Here is a 17,532-nt window from a genome sequence, read left to right on the forward strand (position 1 = left end):
GTGTGCACTCATGGGTACAGACATTAAGACAGGTTTATCTGCTATCACAGAAGAAGCAGGCGGAGGTTCAGGGAAGGCGGAGGACTGCGGAGGTGAAGGAAGGCTGCTTTGTACAGTGTTGATTATTTTAAAACACAATTCAGTTGCACCTGTGGCAAATTGCTTTACTTATTGCAATTAACTGCAAAGTTGTTTGTTATTGGTCTGCTAATTGATTACTCTCTTTATACGGGCCTGTAACAAATGTCAATTTATCATTAAGGCCAAGCTTATAAAAATACTATACACAAGGGCCAATGTTTTGCTTCAGATATAAGTGATGTGGTTGACTTAATATTGCAATCGCTTAGATGACAAGTACTTCGTTAAATTCGCAAATTGTTGTCATGAATTGTGATTTAACCAAAGACAGCGGTAAAGGAGAGGCTGTTATGGAGCTATGGCGCTTCCACGTGGACAAAGGGAGAACCGACGGAGAATCACAGTCCCTGCATAACCTGTATGGATGCGGAGGTTGAAGACCTGGAACATTGATAGTTTTACGGACCTGACGGTTCGGCCCTCCCACAGTTTTCGCCCCTGCTGTTCCTGATCCGTCCTATGGGGGGAGAGTATACCGCAACATAATGTTACTGTGAAAACTAAATAACTAACAAAAAAATCGTATATTTGTGTGTATTAGTCTAGTCATTTTTCATTCTGATAAGACAGGACTGTTGTTTGCCTAGTTAGCTAGCTAGCTAATCACTTTTCTAAATAACCCACCGAAGAACAATAACTTAAGCAGATTATTTAACATACTTTAGCATGCATTTTGTCGAATACATTTCGCGATGGCCGGGAATCGAACCCAGGTCAGCCGCTGTGGGATGCTTCTCTCAATCGCATAAGAAAACGGCGAAATAGCGCCCCTCCATAGCGGCCATAAATGTTAGTATTCCATATGGGTACGACTAGCCATAGAGAATGAATGGGAAAAGTTAAGGAAGTTAAGACTACCCAGAATCCTTTTCGGCATGAGTTACTGGTATCTTAGTGAGCGCTATCACCCACCACGCGTTGGTGGTATAGTGGTGAGCATAGCTGCCTTCCAAGCAGTTGACCCGGGTTCGATTCCCGGCCAACGCATAGTTTTTTTTTTTTTTTACTGAATATATGCAAAGGTTATCCCTTTTTTTTACGCATAGTGGTCACTACAGTGGACAGCTATTCAAAACTCTGTTTCTTGTATATGGATGGGTTTTGGTGGTTTAGTTGCACATCAGCCACTCTCGTGGACGCTATTGCGTCATCCCATACACTTCTACCCATTGGCCAGTTCTAAGTGAAACAACATTTTCGAAATTCCAATATGGCCGACGTATTTTCAAAAACGCTAGCTAGCGCATAAATATCTTGCCAATCCTTTTATAGAAGAACACCATCGTAGGTAAATACAATTTTGTAATATAAAGTAACTACTAAGGTGCAATACTATTGTTAAATCTTCGAAGTATTGCTTTTATTTTGGGAGGAAATCACAATTGATCATTTGTCCACTAAATTGGACATCATGCGTCTCTGGCTTTAAGTCAACCACAATTTATTGTAGTACTGCAACTTTGATGTTCTTGAGAACACTTCATCTGCAACAACTTTTTGGGCTGTTATAATTTGATTTATGTTTTTTTTTTTTTACCTGCCTGTTGGTTTTTGCTCCAACAACACTAATTTCACTTTATTCTACACTAGTTACCTGATCAACCAGCTAATTATTAGATTCAGGTGTGCTAGATTGTTGGGGCTAAAACCTACAGGCAGGTAGCTCCCCAGGAGCAGGGTTGGAGACCACTGGTTTAGATGTTTCTCACACCTCATTCAAATGATTGAGTTGTTATCTCGCTCAGCAGAAGTCTGATAACGACCATTCATTTGAATCAGGTGTGTTGGAGCAGGGGAAACAAACAGGGCAAGCATGTCCCTAAAGACCACCTGGTCAGGTCAGCAGCCTCTATGCCCAGATTAACCAGACTACCCTGGTTTGTAAACGGATCCCGTTTAATGGGTACGGACAGACACATACTTTGAACGTGAATTAATGTTATTAATTTATAACGGTTAAGTATGAATTGTCTGATAGAGTCATTTTGACATCAGTTATTTATGAGTAGTGAAGTGAATCTGTCAGTTGGTGAGCAGCTTTCTACACGGAGGCTAGCTCTGGCAGCATCCTCCATGCTCCAGAATGCCCACAGAATATTTCATCTGTTGCTCAGCAACATGCAAGGTCGAGTAGGCTTTCTTGATTTGAGTGCTGTGGATTTAAACTTTTAGTGCAATCTTAATCATTTTATCCTTGTACAAGTGCACATTTTATATAGACTACTTTACTCAAGATGATCATTTTAGATGCATTGAGCAAACACATCCGTGACGCTTGCTGAAGTAATATCACACTTTGCTAGCGGTTAGGGAGTCGGGCTATTAAACAGAAGGTTGTTGGTTCGATTACCGGCCGTGCCAAATGACGTTGTGTCCTTGGGCGAGGTACTTCACCTTACTTGCCTAGGGGAGAATGTCCAAGTATTTACTGTAAGTTGCTGTAAATAAGAGCGTCTGCTGAATAAAGGTAAAATGTACAAACACACTCGCACAACTGCTGGTGATACACACATACAGCTCTGCAGGCAAGGCACACATGCACACACGTGTGGACTTCTGTGTGTGTGTGCAAGACACCCAGGGAAGAGAGCATCCTGTATCTGGTCCTCTCTAAAGGATGCATCCTGGACCCGTATACTAATCCACACAGAGTACTCCATACTGTGGTGAGTGTCCTTCACAGGTCAGGAGCACCTGCACCCTCAGCTGTCCAGCTGTCCACCTCCCCCTCCCCTCACCCCCTTCCTCCCTCCCCCCTCCCCCTCACCCCTCCCTCCCTCCCCCTCCCCCCTCTCCCCCCTCCATCCCTCCACCTCCTTCCCCCCTCCCTTCCACCTCCTTCCCCCTCCCCCTCCCACCTCCCTCCCCCCTCCCCCCCTTCCCCCTCTCCCTCCACCTCCCCCCCCTTCCCCCCTCCCCCCCTCCCTCTCAGTCAAGATGTGAAGTGGCTTTCACAGCCGGGACCAGTTCAGCGCCCGGCCACTAGGTGGTGCTGCTTTGTCTGAGAAGGAGGATGAGCAGGAGGTGGGCGTGGTGGCTGTTTGTCCTCAGATGTGGTTCCTGGGCCCGGGGCGTGGCCCAGAGCAGCTGGCTGTGTGATGTGGACGGGTGGTGGTCAGGAGAGTCCTGGAGGGTGGACATGAAAGAAGATGTAGATGTTTTGGTGGTAACCCAGGTTGCAAGCGGGGGATGATGATCTGGTGATCTCTCTGTCTCTCTACTTTCTCTCTCCTCTATCTCTCTGCCAGCTTCTCTCTGTCACCTCTCTCTCTCGCTCCCTCTACCGCCCTCTCCCTCCCCTTCTCCTTCCCTCTGTCCCACTCCTCTCCCTCCCTCTCTTCCCTCCAGGATGTGGGTTCCAGCGAGGGTGAGCTGGTTCTCTCTCGGGGCCTCCCGGCCCCCCCGGTCTCCGCCCTGCTCCAGTCCTCCAGCGACCTCACGTCCAGCCCGGTTGAGAGACAGGGTCACCTGGGTACTGGGTGGTTAGAGGGCTGGTGGCTGGGGGGTGTAGCGAGTTAGAGGCCTTGGGCCGGGGACTGCAAACCATTTATTCTCCTTATTGCAGCTGGTGGCAGCCACCAGTTCTCCCAGTCATAAAGAAGAGCTTTAATGAGAGCCTCTCCACCTCTCCTCTGATGTGGTCATGCAGAGACTAGCAGACAACATGAGCAGCCACCATTAAACCAGACCAGAGGAACCATAACTAGACCTCAACCATGCAGAACCACTCCCCTCTGGTGCCAGCCACATCACTTTCAACAGGCCACGCCCCTCGGCTGGAGACCGCACCCCTTTGGCACAAAGGCCACTCCCCCTCTGATTACTGTTCTGGAGAGATTTTGAAGCGCACACCATCTGAGCTGAGCTGTAGACAGGAAGTGTTCCTAAATACATCCTGTGTTTTCTTTCTCAGGTGATTATGAACCCCCGGACCAAGCTTCCTCTCCTCCACCTCTTCCTGCTCCTCCTCCTCCTTCTCCTCTTCCTCCCCCACCCTACCAGCTTAGAGACCTCCTTCCTGTCATCAGTGCCCCTCCATGGGACAACCCCCCCCCTCCACGTCCCTTCCCCCCCTCCCCCCTCCACACAGATGAGGCCAGGGAGGTGGGAACACCACAGGTGGTGGTGCGTCCGGCCCAGCCAACCACAGGAGAGCATCTGGTCCTCCAGGCAGACACCAGGACGGAGCAGGAGCCCCCGGAGGAGATCAGGCAAGACTGGTCCTGGTCCTGGTCCTGGTCCTGGTCCTGGTCCTGGTCCTGGTCCTGGTCCTGGTCCTGGTCCTGGTCCAGCCTCAGCCCCGACCCCAGCCTCAGCCCTGACCGCAGCCTCAGCCCCGACCCAAGCCTCAGCCCCGACCCCAGCCTCAGCTCTGACCCCAGCCTCAGCTCTGACCCCAGCCTCAGCCCCGACCCCAGCCTCAGCCCCAGCCCCAGCCTCAGCCCCGACCCCAGCCTCACCCCCTGGCCCAGGCAGGAACCAGAGGGCTAAGGTACAGATGGACGGTTGAGTGCCTTGGAAACCCATCACAGGTCATGTAGAAAGCCTATTTACGTAAAATAAATATTCACAGCGAATGCAGAGACATTGGATACAGCAAAGAGCTAATGTATGAACATGTGGAGATTATGTCGAACTTTCTAGATGAATGGGTATGGGAAGGGCAAGAGATTAGACTCAGATCCTGATTGCACATCCGATGTAAACACCCACAAGATCTTATCTCAGCTGGGGCTTGGAACAGTTTGGGGTTTCTAGAATGATCTGACAGTTTAGAGTACAGTAAGGATTTACTTCATGTATTCATTGTGTGCCCTTAAAAGCCACAAATAAATCATTGTAAATAGTTAAATGTGAAACACACAAAAACTGCATAGATGTACATATTCTTTGAAGGACAAGCCTTGAACAAAGGGAGGCGACCAGGCAAGACCGTCACTTCCGACTAATGAGATCCACATTCTAAACATCCACTCCCAGATTCCAGCACAGATTAAACCCTTTTAATCTGTTTTAATCTAGAGCTGTGATATAAGCCTCCCTGCCAACCCCGGTAATCTCCATCCACACTCCTCCCTCGGGGATCTGTAAGCCAGTTGGTCTGGCTCTGAGAAGACACTCCCGCCCCACGCTCAGAAGACCAGCATGCATTGCAGGGTTTAGCGTGCGTCCCTAACAGCCCCTCGCAGAGTGAATCATGATTTCCACTGCACTGCTAATGGGTCAATAAAAGTTATTTCACAGCTCAGTGACGCAACCATGGTTTACACTGGGGGATGACTAATCAAACCTGGCAACCCGCTAGGTCTGGGGGGAACTGACCCTAGGCCGTGTGGATGTTCTGTAATCTGCTAGAACGTTGCTAGAACATCGTTACATCAGAAAGCAGTAGAGTCCCATAGTATGATGAGCCGACCTCTGACCTGTGTTTCTACCAGAGCCCGTGACACTCTCAGATAGAGGAGCCGCCCTCGGCAACAAGACTCATCTCAGAGTTGTCGTTAGGCAGGCATGATGGGATGGCTGCAGCTCGGTGGTTAGAGAGTTTGACAGTTGATCACAAGTTCTCAGGTTCAGATGTTGTTTGAGAGAAGTGTGTTGGATCAAAACACGTAGTTACTGTGTTGAAAACCTGTCATCCTCTATTAGAGACTCCTGCCACGAGCACTACATGGGCAGAGAGGTGGGATGTCTATTCTAACTCCGGTTATTGACATTTAGAAAAGTTGTGTGTGTGTGTGTGGGGGGGGGGGGGCAGCAGCAGCAACATAGTGAGAGAACTCTGATTAAAATATTTTCTGCTACCTACATCTCTTTCTATCTCCTCTCTCTCCTCATCCCTCCTCCTCTCCTCTGTGAGAAGCCCCTACGCCCAGCCTCAGCCCCAGCCCGAACCCCAGTCCCTGCCTCAGTCCCTGCCTCAGTCCCTGCCCCAGTCCCTGCCCCAGTCCCTGCCCCAGTCCCTGCCTCAGTCCCTGCCCCAGTCCCTGCCTCAGTCCCTGCCTCAGTCCCTGCCCCAGTCTCAGCCCCAGCCCGAACCCCAGTCCCTGCCTCAGTCCCTGCCCCAGTCCCTGCCCCAGTCCCTGCCCCAGCCCCTGCCCCAGCCTCAGCCCAGTCCCAGCCCCAGTCCCTGCCCCAGTCCCTGCCCCAGCCCCTCCCCCAGCCTCAGCCCAGTCCCAGCCTCAGTCCCTGCCCCAGCCCCTGCCTCAGCCCAGCCCCTGCCCCAGCCCCTGCCCCAGCCCCTGTCCCAGCCTCAGCCCCTGCCCCAGCCTCAGCCCCTCCCGTGCCCTCCTCCACAACAGGCTGGCAGGCCTGCGGAGGTCAAACTGCTGAGTACAAGCCTTCAGACAGCCAGCGCTTTATAGACCAAGGGTTAGGGCTACGGTTAAGTTTGGGCTGAATTCTGTGCATGGTCATCCGCAAACAATTGTATTGTATAGTAACAAAATGATACACTGGGATAAAATGTGAGACGCACATTTGCGTCTAAAATGAGAAAATTGTCTGTTTAGCCATGCTGTGTGAGCTGGCAGTTTTGCTGGGAAAGTTGATATCACAGGCTTGAATGTACATCTGTAGGACTGCTGGTTATCTTTATCCTTATTTAATGTTCCTTTTAATTAGCCTCAAGTGCAAGCTGACAAACCTAAATGATCTTAAATGATGACTACATCTCAGAATAGTTCAGTGTCTGTAACCATGCAGTTCCTCTTTTGACTGCCCCTGGTCTGGAAACAGCCAGTAAGAGTCAAGTAGTAGACAGATCTGAACAGATAATTAGATAGTTTCACTCTTTTTTGACACTAGTGTTGATGAATTCTGCCCCTCCCTCTACCCTTCTCCCACTTTCTCTTTCTTGTTAACTCTCCATCCCTCTCTCTCCCTTCCTCTCTCCCCTCCTTCCCGTGCTTCTCTCCCACTTTCTCCCTCTCCCTCCCTCCCTCCCTCCCTCCCTCCCTCCCTCCCTCCCTCCCTCCCTCCCTCCCTCCCTCCCTCCCTCCCCCTCACCTCCCTTCCTCCTCCTCCCTCACCTCCCTCCATCCCCCCCACAATCACCTTACACACACACACACACACACAGACAAATACACCACAACTCTTCGTACTATACTATTAATACTTTAGTATCCAGACACAACTGTGTCCCATGGCAAAACGTATAGAACTTGTATGAAAGCAGATACCATCTTACCAATATAGACAATAAACTGTAGTTTTATCAACGTACCAGTTGATACGTTTTCTTTACAGCTTCCACTTCATACATTTTTATAGCGATAGACAGAATTGTACCTACTTTTAGACATCATTCATTAAACCTAGTATGTGCTTGAAAATATTTGTAACATTAAACAACTTTGCAAACACGTCCTCACTCAACAGTACTGGTTAACATGGACGCGATTATATATAATTGTTTTATAAGTTCACTAACCTACTTCTTTATATGACTAAATAACGTCAGGTTAAAGATGATTCCATTGTCAGTCATTTGTCTCTGTTCCTATAACAGGATTTGTCACGGGTAGTGGGGCGAGCTTCGCTCTGTGGCAGCAAGTCTGAAAGAGAGGGTGGGCGTGACGTCATGGCACAGTGCCGCGTCCATGTTCCGTTTTTTTTCTCTCTCTTTTTCTTCAGTTTGGACTAAAACGCGAAGTGTGTTCAGAGTTGATGAGTTGTAGAAGAAGGCCTACTGAAACCTCCACAGAATGCTAGTTGCTGATTGTAGCGCGGACGGCAAATTGCGTTTAGATCGCCGATGTAAGAAATACTTTGACCCGTATCGATCTAACTTCTTAGTTCTCTAGTTTTTCACAAGTGATTTGTTTTAACCCGTTGATAGCGAAGATCTGACGCGTTTCGTGTCTTCGTTGCCAAGGCTTTTCCGCTAGAACTGGACACTGACCTCCGTTCTTAAGGGAAGCTGCCTCGGTCGAAGTTCCCCGCATGAGCGACTTCGGACGGGTTTCGGCTGTGGCAGTTCGAGGTCTCAAAGATGCGGATGCCCAAAGTAGGAAGAATATTTCTCGCGACGTGTGTTGGCTCACTTTTTATCCTGCTGTTGTACTTTCAGAGCACCTCAAAGCCAGGTAAGTGTGTGTCACAGCCTAATGACTGTCGCTGCCTGTTTGCGTGGCTGTCTGCCGTAGCTGCTACAGTAGGTTCCTTAGGAACGGGTTGGCAGTTATTGTTAGCTAGCGCTACGTTTGTTGGCAGGGTCTCGGTCGTTGCCTTTCGTCCTATCGCCTCGCCGGTAAATTATATAAATTATCCTCGTCCCTGGTGATTTGTATATGGAGTAGCCTATGTCCAGCACTACAGTATAGTTTGAGACGGTGCCGTTTCATAAACCATTTATAGCTATAGCTGGGCCATACGTTGCATGCGGTGTCACGTTTCTGGGTCTGCCAGGGTGAATTTGAGCCCACATGAGGCTGTGCCAATTCGCCAAACTGGCCACGGTGGACTGAATGCGTTGTGTGTGTGTGTGTGTGTGTGTCGAGAGGAGGAGAGAGACAATGGAAGTGTATGAATAAGCTCACTGTGAACAGAGGAATGTTTTGAAAGCCTCCTCTGAGAGACCCTGGCACATTCCTCTGCCTTTTCAACTCTGCCCTCCTCCTTCTCCCCTTCCTTCCTCCTCCTCCTCTCCTCCTCAGCCTGGCTCAGGGGGTTGCAAGTACTGACACTGGGTGACAGAAAGACTGAGAGGGAAGATGAATAAGGAGGGAGAGGAAGGTGTCAGGTGAGAAGGATGATGGGAGTACTGAGATGAGCTGTGGAAAACAAGGATCCATGATGCTAGAGAGAGAGGAGGGGGGGGGGGGGGAGAGGACCCTCAGAAGCTCCTAAGGGATTGTTTCTGACCTGAATCAGTTTTCTGTGGAACCTGCCACACCAGGAAGGTTTCTCTGTTCTGGAAGGGTTCTGAGGGTTCTCCTGCTGTTCCAGTGTTCTAAAGCAGCCGTTCTCCAGAGTGTAGAGAGCCACAGTGGCTGACAGCCTATAGGAGCTGGGGCGCATGATTGACAAACAGCTCAGTTTACTGGTGAAGGCAGGCCTGTTCAGACCTGCTCTTAACACACAGATCTTACTATCTCTCTTTCTCTCTCTCCTTAACTTTCTCTGTCTATTTCTTTCTCTCCATCTCACACATACACAAGTCTTTCTCTCACACACATTAGACTGGCCGTATGATCCTGGTAGGGCAGCCAGCCTGACCTCTGATTCTTTCTGTCTGTCTCTCTCTGACTCTTTCTGTCTGTCTCTCTCTGACTCTTTCTGTCTCTCTCTCTCTCTCTCTCTCTCTTGTCTCTCTCTGTCTCTCTCTATGCACAGCTGTCAGTCACACAGGCCTTGCAGACAGACAGTACAATTCCATAAAGACCTGCTGCTGTAAAACCACAGAAGATAAGAGGAGATAAGATAAGGGAGGAGACAGGAGAGGAGATAAGATAGGGAGAGGAGAAGATTAGAGGAGAGCAGGGCATGAGAACTCGATAGAGGAGAAGGGGAACTGGCATGAGGCAACTTGTTGGTAGAACTGTCATAGTTATTGAAACCTCTCAACTCCACAAACCTGCTGTCTGTCTCTCCCTTCCTCTCGCTCTCTTGCTTTCTGTCTCTTTCCCTTCTCCCTCTCTTAGTCTCTCCCTCTGTCTTATCCCTCCCTATTTTCTCGGTAGTTCTCTTCTGTAGGAATGCCTAGCAGAGTTCCAGAGAGCTGAAGGGAGCTCGAGCCAGGACATCCAGTTCACATCTTCTGGACTGCAGCTCGAGACAATTAAACCCCAGTACGCTTCCAACACAAGCCATGTGCTCTCCTGCAGGCAGGCAGGCACACACTCTCAACTAGTCAACCACACACACACATCTTACTATCTCTCACACACGGGTATCTTAACTCTCACACTTCTCACTACGACTAACTCTCAGACCGGCAGGACGAACCAGATAGCCTGACCTCCCCTTTCTTTCTGTCTTTCTGCCCCTTTTATTCTGTCTGTCTCCCTCTCCGTGAGTGAGTGTGTGTGTGTGTGTGTGTGGGGGGGGGGCAGGGCAGAGCAGAGCAGGGGAGGGGAGGGAGGACGAGTTTGTGTGACGGTGTGTCTTGGGTCTGGGTTCAGGAGCTCGTATCGGTCCTCTGATCGGAGGAAGAGCAGCACCAGACCAGGACCCATGAAGGATCAAACACACAAACAGCCTGCTGCTAAGTCTGTGGGGTTTGAAGGTCAGAGAGCATTTTGAAACTGAACACAGACAAGACATACCTCCAGACTCACAGGCTTACTGGCCTCAACCCACACACTCCTGCTCCACACACACGTGAAACCCTGGTCACATCAGTCTGACAAGCTTGGACACCTACCCCACACACACACACCGTCTCTGTCTCTCTGTCCTTTTCTGTCTCTCTTCCCTCCTCTTCTCTCTCTCTCCTCCTATTCTCTCTGTCCTCTCTCTCTCTTGCTCTTCTCTCTTCTGCAGCTCATAACCACAAGATTTATCACACGGGCTGGTCAGCTGTCAGTCAGACTGGAGGACTTTCTCAGGACTTCTTCTGTGTTTTTCTGCACTGGGCTTCTCTTCTGTCCCTCTTCTTCTGTGCTGTGGTGTTGTGAGCACCAGTTATGTTCCTGTTAGATTCCATATCTAATATCATGTTGACTCGACAATTTCACTAGTTGGACCTCCTACACCTTACTTAAGTGTTTCATACACACACACCACACACAGGCACAGCACAATTAGCATATTTCGACAAACCAAAAGATACTCTACAAGTATTTTCAAACTAACACACAAATAAGGTTGGCATTGTGCCAGCCACCACCTCAACTCCCAGTCCTCTACACCCAGTGTGTGGGTGTGGGTGTGTCATCACTGCAACAACTGCCACGGCAGCACTGCCTCTTTCCCCCTCTCTCTCACACACACACGCTCACACACACAGTGGGGGAGGAGTGTGTACGTGTGTGTGTGTGTGTGTAGCGTAGGACCGGTGACTGTTCATCATGACCCGTTGGAGTTTGAGGTCAGGCGTGTCATGATCTTAATCTGCAAACTTCCTGTTTCACCAAGCTGGGTCGACGTTTCATTAGCATGTGCTGTCTGCTTCCTGTATCAGTTACCATGGGCAGTGTGTGCTTCCTGTATCAGTTACCATGGGCAGTGTGTGCTTCCTGTATCAGTTACCATGGGCAGTGTGTGCTTCCTGTATCAGTTACCATGGGCAGTGTGTGCTTCCTGTATCAGTTACCATGGGCAGTGTGTGCTTCCTGTATCAGTTACCATGGGCAGTGGCTGCTTCCTGTATCAGTTACCATGGGCAGTGTGTGCTTCCTGTATCAGTTACCATGGGCAGTGTGTGCTTCCTGTATCAGTTACCATGGGCAGTGTCTGCTTCCTGTATCAGTTACCATGGGCAGTGTCTGCTTCCTGTATCAGTTACCATGGGCAGTGTCTGCTTCCTGTATCAGTTACCATGGGCAGTGTGTGCTTCCTGTATCAGTTACCATGGGCAGTGTGTGCTTCCTGTATCAGTTACCATGGGCAGTGTGTGCGTGTGTCTGTGTGTGCGTTATGTAGCTGACCAGTGTTGGATTGTTGAAACGCGTCTATCTCTTAAAGTTATTGTAGATTAGAATGTCTCACTTTCTCCTCTCTTCCCCTCTTCTCCTCTCTTCCCCTCTTCTCCTCTCTTCCCCTCTTCTCCTCTCTTCCCCTCTTCTCCTCTCTTCCCCTCTTCTCCTCTCTTCCCCTCTTCTCCTCTCTTCCCCTCTTCTCCTCATCTTTCTTCTCATCTCCTCTCCTCTCTTCTCTCATCTCTTTTCCTCTCATCTCTTCTCCTCTTCTCCCCTCTTATCTCTCATCTCTTTTCTGCTCTCTTCTCCTCTCTTCCCCTCTTATCTCTCATCTCTTTTCTGCTCTCTTCTCCTCTCTTCCCCTCTTATCTCTCATCTCTTTTCTGCTCTCTCCTCCTCTCTTCCTCTCTCCTCCTCTCTTCCCCTCTCCTCCTCTCATCTCTCCTCCTCTCTTCCCCTCTCCTCCTCTCATCTCTTCTTTTCTCCTGTCTTTTCCCACTCTTTTTCTTTTCTTAACCCTCCTTGATTATATCATCCTCTTCTCCTGTTCTCTCGCTTTTATCTCTCTCTCTCTCGTGATGTAAAGCAGGGCCATAGGGTCTCCTGGCATCAACACACATCCCCTCCCTGATACAGCTCCCTCCATCTGTCTGAAAGAGCACAGAGAGAGGAGAAGATAGGGTGTGGAGGAGGAGTGTACAGGAGGAGGAGGGGTTAGGAGGAGGAGGGATTGTTCTGCCAGGAGAACAGTGTCCCTACAGAAAGACTACCTTAAAGGAAGGAATGTGTTGTGTGATGTCAGGACAGAGGGGCAGTTTCTCCCCTGCTCTGCTCTGTCACGCTACAGTGATCCAACACAACACAGCTACTGGATGGAAACACTGCAACATCTGATCCCAGGTCAGCTTATACAGGCTGTGAGAGCAGATCCCAGGTCAGCTTATACAGGCTGTGAGAGCAGATCCCAGGTCAGCTTATACAGGCTGTGAGAGCAGATCTCAGGTCAGTTCATACAGGCTGTGAGAGCAGATCCCAGGTCAGCTTATACAGGCTGTGAGAGCAGATCCCAGGTCAGTTCATACAGGCTGTGAGAGCAGATCCCAGGTCAGCTTATACAGGCTGTGAGCAAAGTTCAGACCAGTGATGGGTATAGCTGAGTGGTTAGAGCATTTGACTGTAGATCTCAAGGTACCAGGTTCAAATCCCCCTGTGTGAACAGCCCTCCTCCTTATCTCCTCTAGTGGAGTCTACAGGGAACAGCAGCAGACCAGAGAAGGCCAGGAGGAGTCCTCTACAAACCCTCTACAATGGAGACCAGGTAACCACACACACAACAGCTGGTGCTCCAGTTGCTTCCTCCATCTCTGGTCCACACCAGGGCTCCAGCCGCCAGCCTCTGACTGTTGCCACGACGACTACCTCTCTTAAGCACCTCTTCAGCCAGTCATACCTCAGAAAGGCTTTTCGTTCGTGTGTTGGTGGTATGCATACTGAGGATTGAGTTTCCAATTGAGCTCGGTTACACACACTCATGCATACACAGTCCAGCTGTTTGTGTTTGTGAGTCAAGCTGTGACATTGAGTCCAGCTGTGTGTGTGTTCATCTCTCTCAAACTCCCACTTCCTTTGCCCCCCCTCCACCCCTCCTTCCTCCTCCCTCCCCTCTCCAGGTGGCATTGTCCGCCGCCCAGGCGTCCCTGCGAGGTCGAAGGTCACACCTGGAGGAGGGCTGCCTAAGCCACACCCGGAAGAGGCGTGTCCTGTCGCCCGAGGACCTGCGGCACCTCATTGTGGATGACCGTCACGGCCTGCTCTACTGCTACGTCCCCAAGGTGGCCTGCACCAACTGGAAACGCGTCCTCATGGTGCTCACGGGCGACGGACGCCAGTCCGACCCGCTCGCCATCCCCGCTAACGAGGCCCACGTGGCGGGAAACCTCCGCACGCTGGCCGAGTTCCCCGTGGCCGAGATCAACCACCGGCTCCGCTCCTACCTCAAGTTCCTGTTTGTCCGGGACCCCTTTGAGAGGCTGGTGTCGGCCTACCGCAACAAGTTCACGCGGAGCTACAACACGGCCTTCCACAAGCGCTACGGCACCAAGATCGTGCGCCGGCACAGGGCGGGGGCGGGACCCGAGGCGCTGGAGAAGGGCGACGACGTGACGTTTGACGAGTTTGTCCGGTACCTGGTGGACCCGCGGACGCAGCGAGAGGAGCCCTTTAACGAGCACTGGGAGAGGGTGCACTCGCTCTGCCACCCCTGCCTCATCCACTACGATGTGGTGGGCAAGTACGAGACGCTGGATTCGGACTCCAGGGCCGTCCTGCAGCTGGCCGGGGTGGACGGGGAGGTAAGGTTTCCCACCTCGGCCAAGAGCACACGGACCAACGGCGACATGGCGGGGCGCTTTTTCAAATCCGTCAACCCTTTCTACCAGAAGAAGCTTCTGAATCTCTATCGCATGGACTTCCTGTTGTTTAATTACTCCACCCCTGAGTACCTCAGTGTCAGCTGAGAGGCGGGCCGTTCGGACTCTCAAAACAAGCTTCCCAGCCTCCCCACTGAGAGGGGCGTTGTATGGAGGAAGGTAGAGAAAGTTTCAATTCAAGTGTTTTTTGTTTTTGTTTTTTTTCAGTGCTTCAAATGCTCAAGACTTCAAGTCTTTAAGATTGTTGATGGGTGAGTTATCGCTAAAGTCCAAATCACTTCACGCATCGAGCGAGTTCAAACTTGAACTCAAGACTTTGACTGTACTGTTCTGTATTAGCGAGTGAGCCAAGAGTTTATTTGAATATTATTTATAGTGCCTTGTCACTGGAATATCCCAGAGTGTCACAACGTTGCCATGGTCACCCAATAAGACCTTCTCTGTGCCTTTTTTTCAGTCAAGGACTGTACTAAATATACATGACATTATGGAGATGGGGAACTTAATGCATTTCTCGCTTCAGTGAGCCATGGCCATGAAGTTGTAGAAGGAGAGAAGCAGGTTCTTCTCTCCCCTGCTACGCGGCCTGGGTCTGGGCACTAGGATTTCATCTGGGCATGGACCAGGACATGGACGTAAGTTAGGAGTTAGACCTGGGTCTTGGTTGAGGCGAAGACCTGGTCTTGAGCCCATGTCTCTCCAGGACTACGATTCAAATGAACTTTATCATCCCTAAAAGAGTAAGCATGTATAACAGTGCTCAGGGGAGTGTATTTATTATCATCAAAGACTGTGGAGCCATGGACTCTGCCAGAATGAATGGATGGATTCATGATGGAGATTGAGTTTTTCAGGAAAAGAGAATCTGTTTTTTTCCTGCTTGCTTTTAAATTCAGTGTCTTGAGTTTCTTTTCTTGAGCACAGACTGGCTAATGATGCAAATGGTAAACATACAGGGAGTACACACCCAACTCTGTCTCTCCCTAATGTCTTTATAACTCCCTCTCTCCCTCCCCACACATACACACCCAAACTCTCTTTATTTCTCTCCCTTCACCCCCACACACATACACAGCCAAACTCCCTCCCTACTCTTCCTTCACCCCCCCCCCCAAAACTCTCTCTCATCCCTCCCTGCTCCCTCCATTTACTCCCCTGCACAGACACAGCCAAACTGTCTTTCTTTTCCCTCCATCCCTCCCCTCTCCACCCCCACCTCACCTTCGCCCAGTCCCACCTTGTCATCTCCCCCTAGTTTGTACCTGGCCCCAGCCTTGCAGAGTAAACAGCTGCATAGCTGTGGTCGGGCCTGTGACTAGCTTCCATCAGTAGCCTCCTTGTCCAGCCGGTGAACAGCCTGCAAGGGGTTAACCTACCAACACCACACACTGCTACAGGTCAGCGTCCACACAAAGTTATTTTAGGTTTTTTTAGTCGTTTTTCTGTTTCCTTTTTCCTTTCTTTAAAAAACATTTTTTTATACCCCTTAAGAGCTCAGAGATCGTTCTACATCCTGTAATTACTGCTGTACAGAATGTTTGTTTCACACAACGGCCCAGTACAACTTTGGATTGGAGAAGGAAGCTAAGAAGATGCTAGTTGGCGAGGGAGGATAGCTAGTTAGCTAAGGAGGCCACAGACGTCCTCAGACTTGCTCAAAAGTGCAATATAGTGTTCCCTCGCGCGCTATAGGCTATAGGATGTTTGTCATTGGCTTACAGGAAGGAAACATGGAAGACGATATCTCTTTGGAGTCTCTTGTCTCTGCAGCTTAATGGGAATAACTCGAGCCAGTTGTTCCCTTTTAAGCAACCTTGCACAACAGTTTGTCTCGTTGCAAACATGCTTTTCTGACTAGCCGTTCAGCTGGTTTGAATACTAGCTTCATGGACACCAGATATATTCCACAGTAATATATTGTTCGTGACACTGTCTGTTGTGAGTGATTGTAAGGATGAACTTGTAGCTTCTCAACTTTCACCTTGCTGCCTTGGAGAGGAATGTGTTTCTTCTAGTGCCTGTCCAGGAGACGGAACATCAATCACGGTGTGTGCGTACCTGCGGCGTGTGTGCGTGTGCTTACACGCGTGTGTGTATAGGGAAACGATTACAGGGGTAAAAAAAAAAAACGGCCATAAACTGTGAATCAAGTCTTGTGTAAACAGATGTCTCACTCAGCAGGAACGTTGCATCATTTCATTAACTCATGTCCGACTCGAAATGACAGGCAGAAACTGCATATCCGGTAGACTCTAACGCCTGGTTAAAGACCGGTTCCCGGTTTTCCAGTTCTGGACGATGCAGTTTAAAGCGATACCTTTGTACAAACCCTGGTGAGTGTTTTATTAAACTCTGACAGAGTTCTTAGATAAATTCTAGGCTGTGACCGGGCTCACAGCCTCTGTGAATGTTGTCGCATCATTGCTCCCAAATATGTTATCTGTATAGGCTATTTATAAGTGAGTAATGTGTGGTGTAATATGCAATCGTTTTTTGAGAGCGCCAGGGACCCTAACTGTATTTCTTTTTTTATGTTGGCCCCGCTTTTAGGCTTGCTAAAAGGGATGTTGTCGATGCATCACCGCAATCGTCCAGACAGGGGCGCCAGATATTTCCGATTATCCCCCTAAATTATCGATGTGACCCAATTTTACTTCTAGAAATGAACAGCATACCTATTGAGACTCACTTACGGAGGGGAAAAAACTGGCACTTCTCCTGAGCGGCCACGTTTCAATGAGCACTTCTCCGCCTTAGGGGAAAGAACGGCAAAGGAAACGATTGCTTAGTGGGTACAATCAGTTTGACGTTTTCTTTATTAAAAAGGGACTAAACGGAGCCACAGGGAACACTGAGATGTTTGTTGAACATCATTCAGTTCCATATATTATATTACACTTGTGTATGGAATAAATGTCCACAGAATTAAACAGGTAGGCTGTTTGGACAATTGAAGTGGATGTACGATTAAAGGTACTATAAATGTTGTATGAGCCAGCGAGCGGCTGGCAGTGTGAATGAGAAATATCCTCGTAAGGTTTTATGTCATGGAACATGAGTGGGACCATTGCAATGTTTCTAATAAAAGCCAGAGTTTTCTGTGACATTCAGCAGTGTGATGAAAATACTAGCCTTTACAGGTTACACACACCTGTAGTCATTTATATATACTCACATACACACCCATCTCTATATGATAGATATATATATATATATCCTACACATAGTGTATATATACCGTATTTACACAATTGTCTGGTCCCATGAAATCCAGATTGCCACATGGTGATGTCATGGTCTAACTAGTTTTTAGTATGAATCCCTCCCTCACTGCGTTATGTTGGCGTAGTTGGTAGTGTTCGGGGAGTCAGAGGTGG

General features: G+C 49.4%; 1 protein-coding gene and 1 non-coding gene across 5 annotated transcripts; both read left to right on the top strand.

Annotated features, from left to right (window-relative positions):
* The first annotated feature begins 1,056 nt into the window (after positions 1 to 1,056).
* trnag-ucc (transfer RNA glycine (anticodon UCC)) lies at positions 1,057 to 1,128 on the top strand. Its single transcript has one exon. It is a non-coding gene; the product is annotated as a tRNA-Gly (tRNA).
* Positions 1,129 to 7,758: 6,630 nt separating this feature from the next.
* Positions 7,759 to 17,265, top strand: LOC146252640 (carbohydrate sulfotransferase 11-like). 4 transcript variants are annotated; one of them, XR_014732027.1, is made up of 4 exons: positions 7,759 to 8,231; positions 12,968 to 13,044; positions 13,397 to 16,488; positions 16,706 to 17,265. XR_014732027.1 is itself a non-coding variant. In XM_084679585.1 (4 exons), the coding sequence occupies exons 2-4, from the start codon at positions 8,138 to 8,140 to the stop codon at positions 14,240 to 14,242; spliced, it is 1,017 nt and encodes a 338-aa protein (XP_084535711.1). In that variant the 5' UTR covers positions 7,768 to 7,902; positions 8,021 to 8,137; the 3' UTR covers positions 14,243 to 17,265. The 4 variants fall into 4 exon arrangements, 3 of the variants coding, with proteins under 3 accessions (XP_084535710.1, XP_084535711.1, XP_084535712.1); XM_084679585.1 differs by having other exon boundaries at positions 7,768 to 7,902; positions 8,021 to 8,231; positions 13,397 to 17,265; XM_084679584.1 differs by having other exon boundaries at positions 13,397 to 17,265.
* Positions 17,266 to 17,532: the final 267 nt, after the last annotated feature.

This window comes from Hypomesus nipponensis, chromosome 18, assembly GCF_054491055.1.
Source record: "Hypomesus nipponensis isolate SF chromosome 18, ASM5449105v1, whole genome shotgun sequence".
NCBI lineage: Eukaryota > Metazoa > Chordata > Actinopteri > Osmeriformes > Osmeridae > Hypomesus > Hypomesus nipponensis.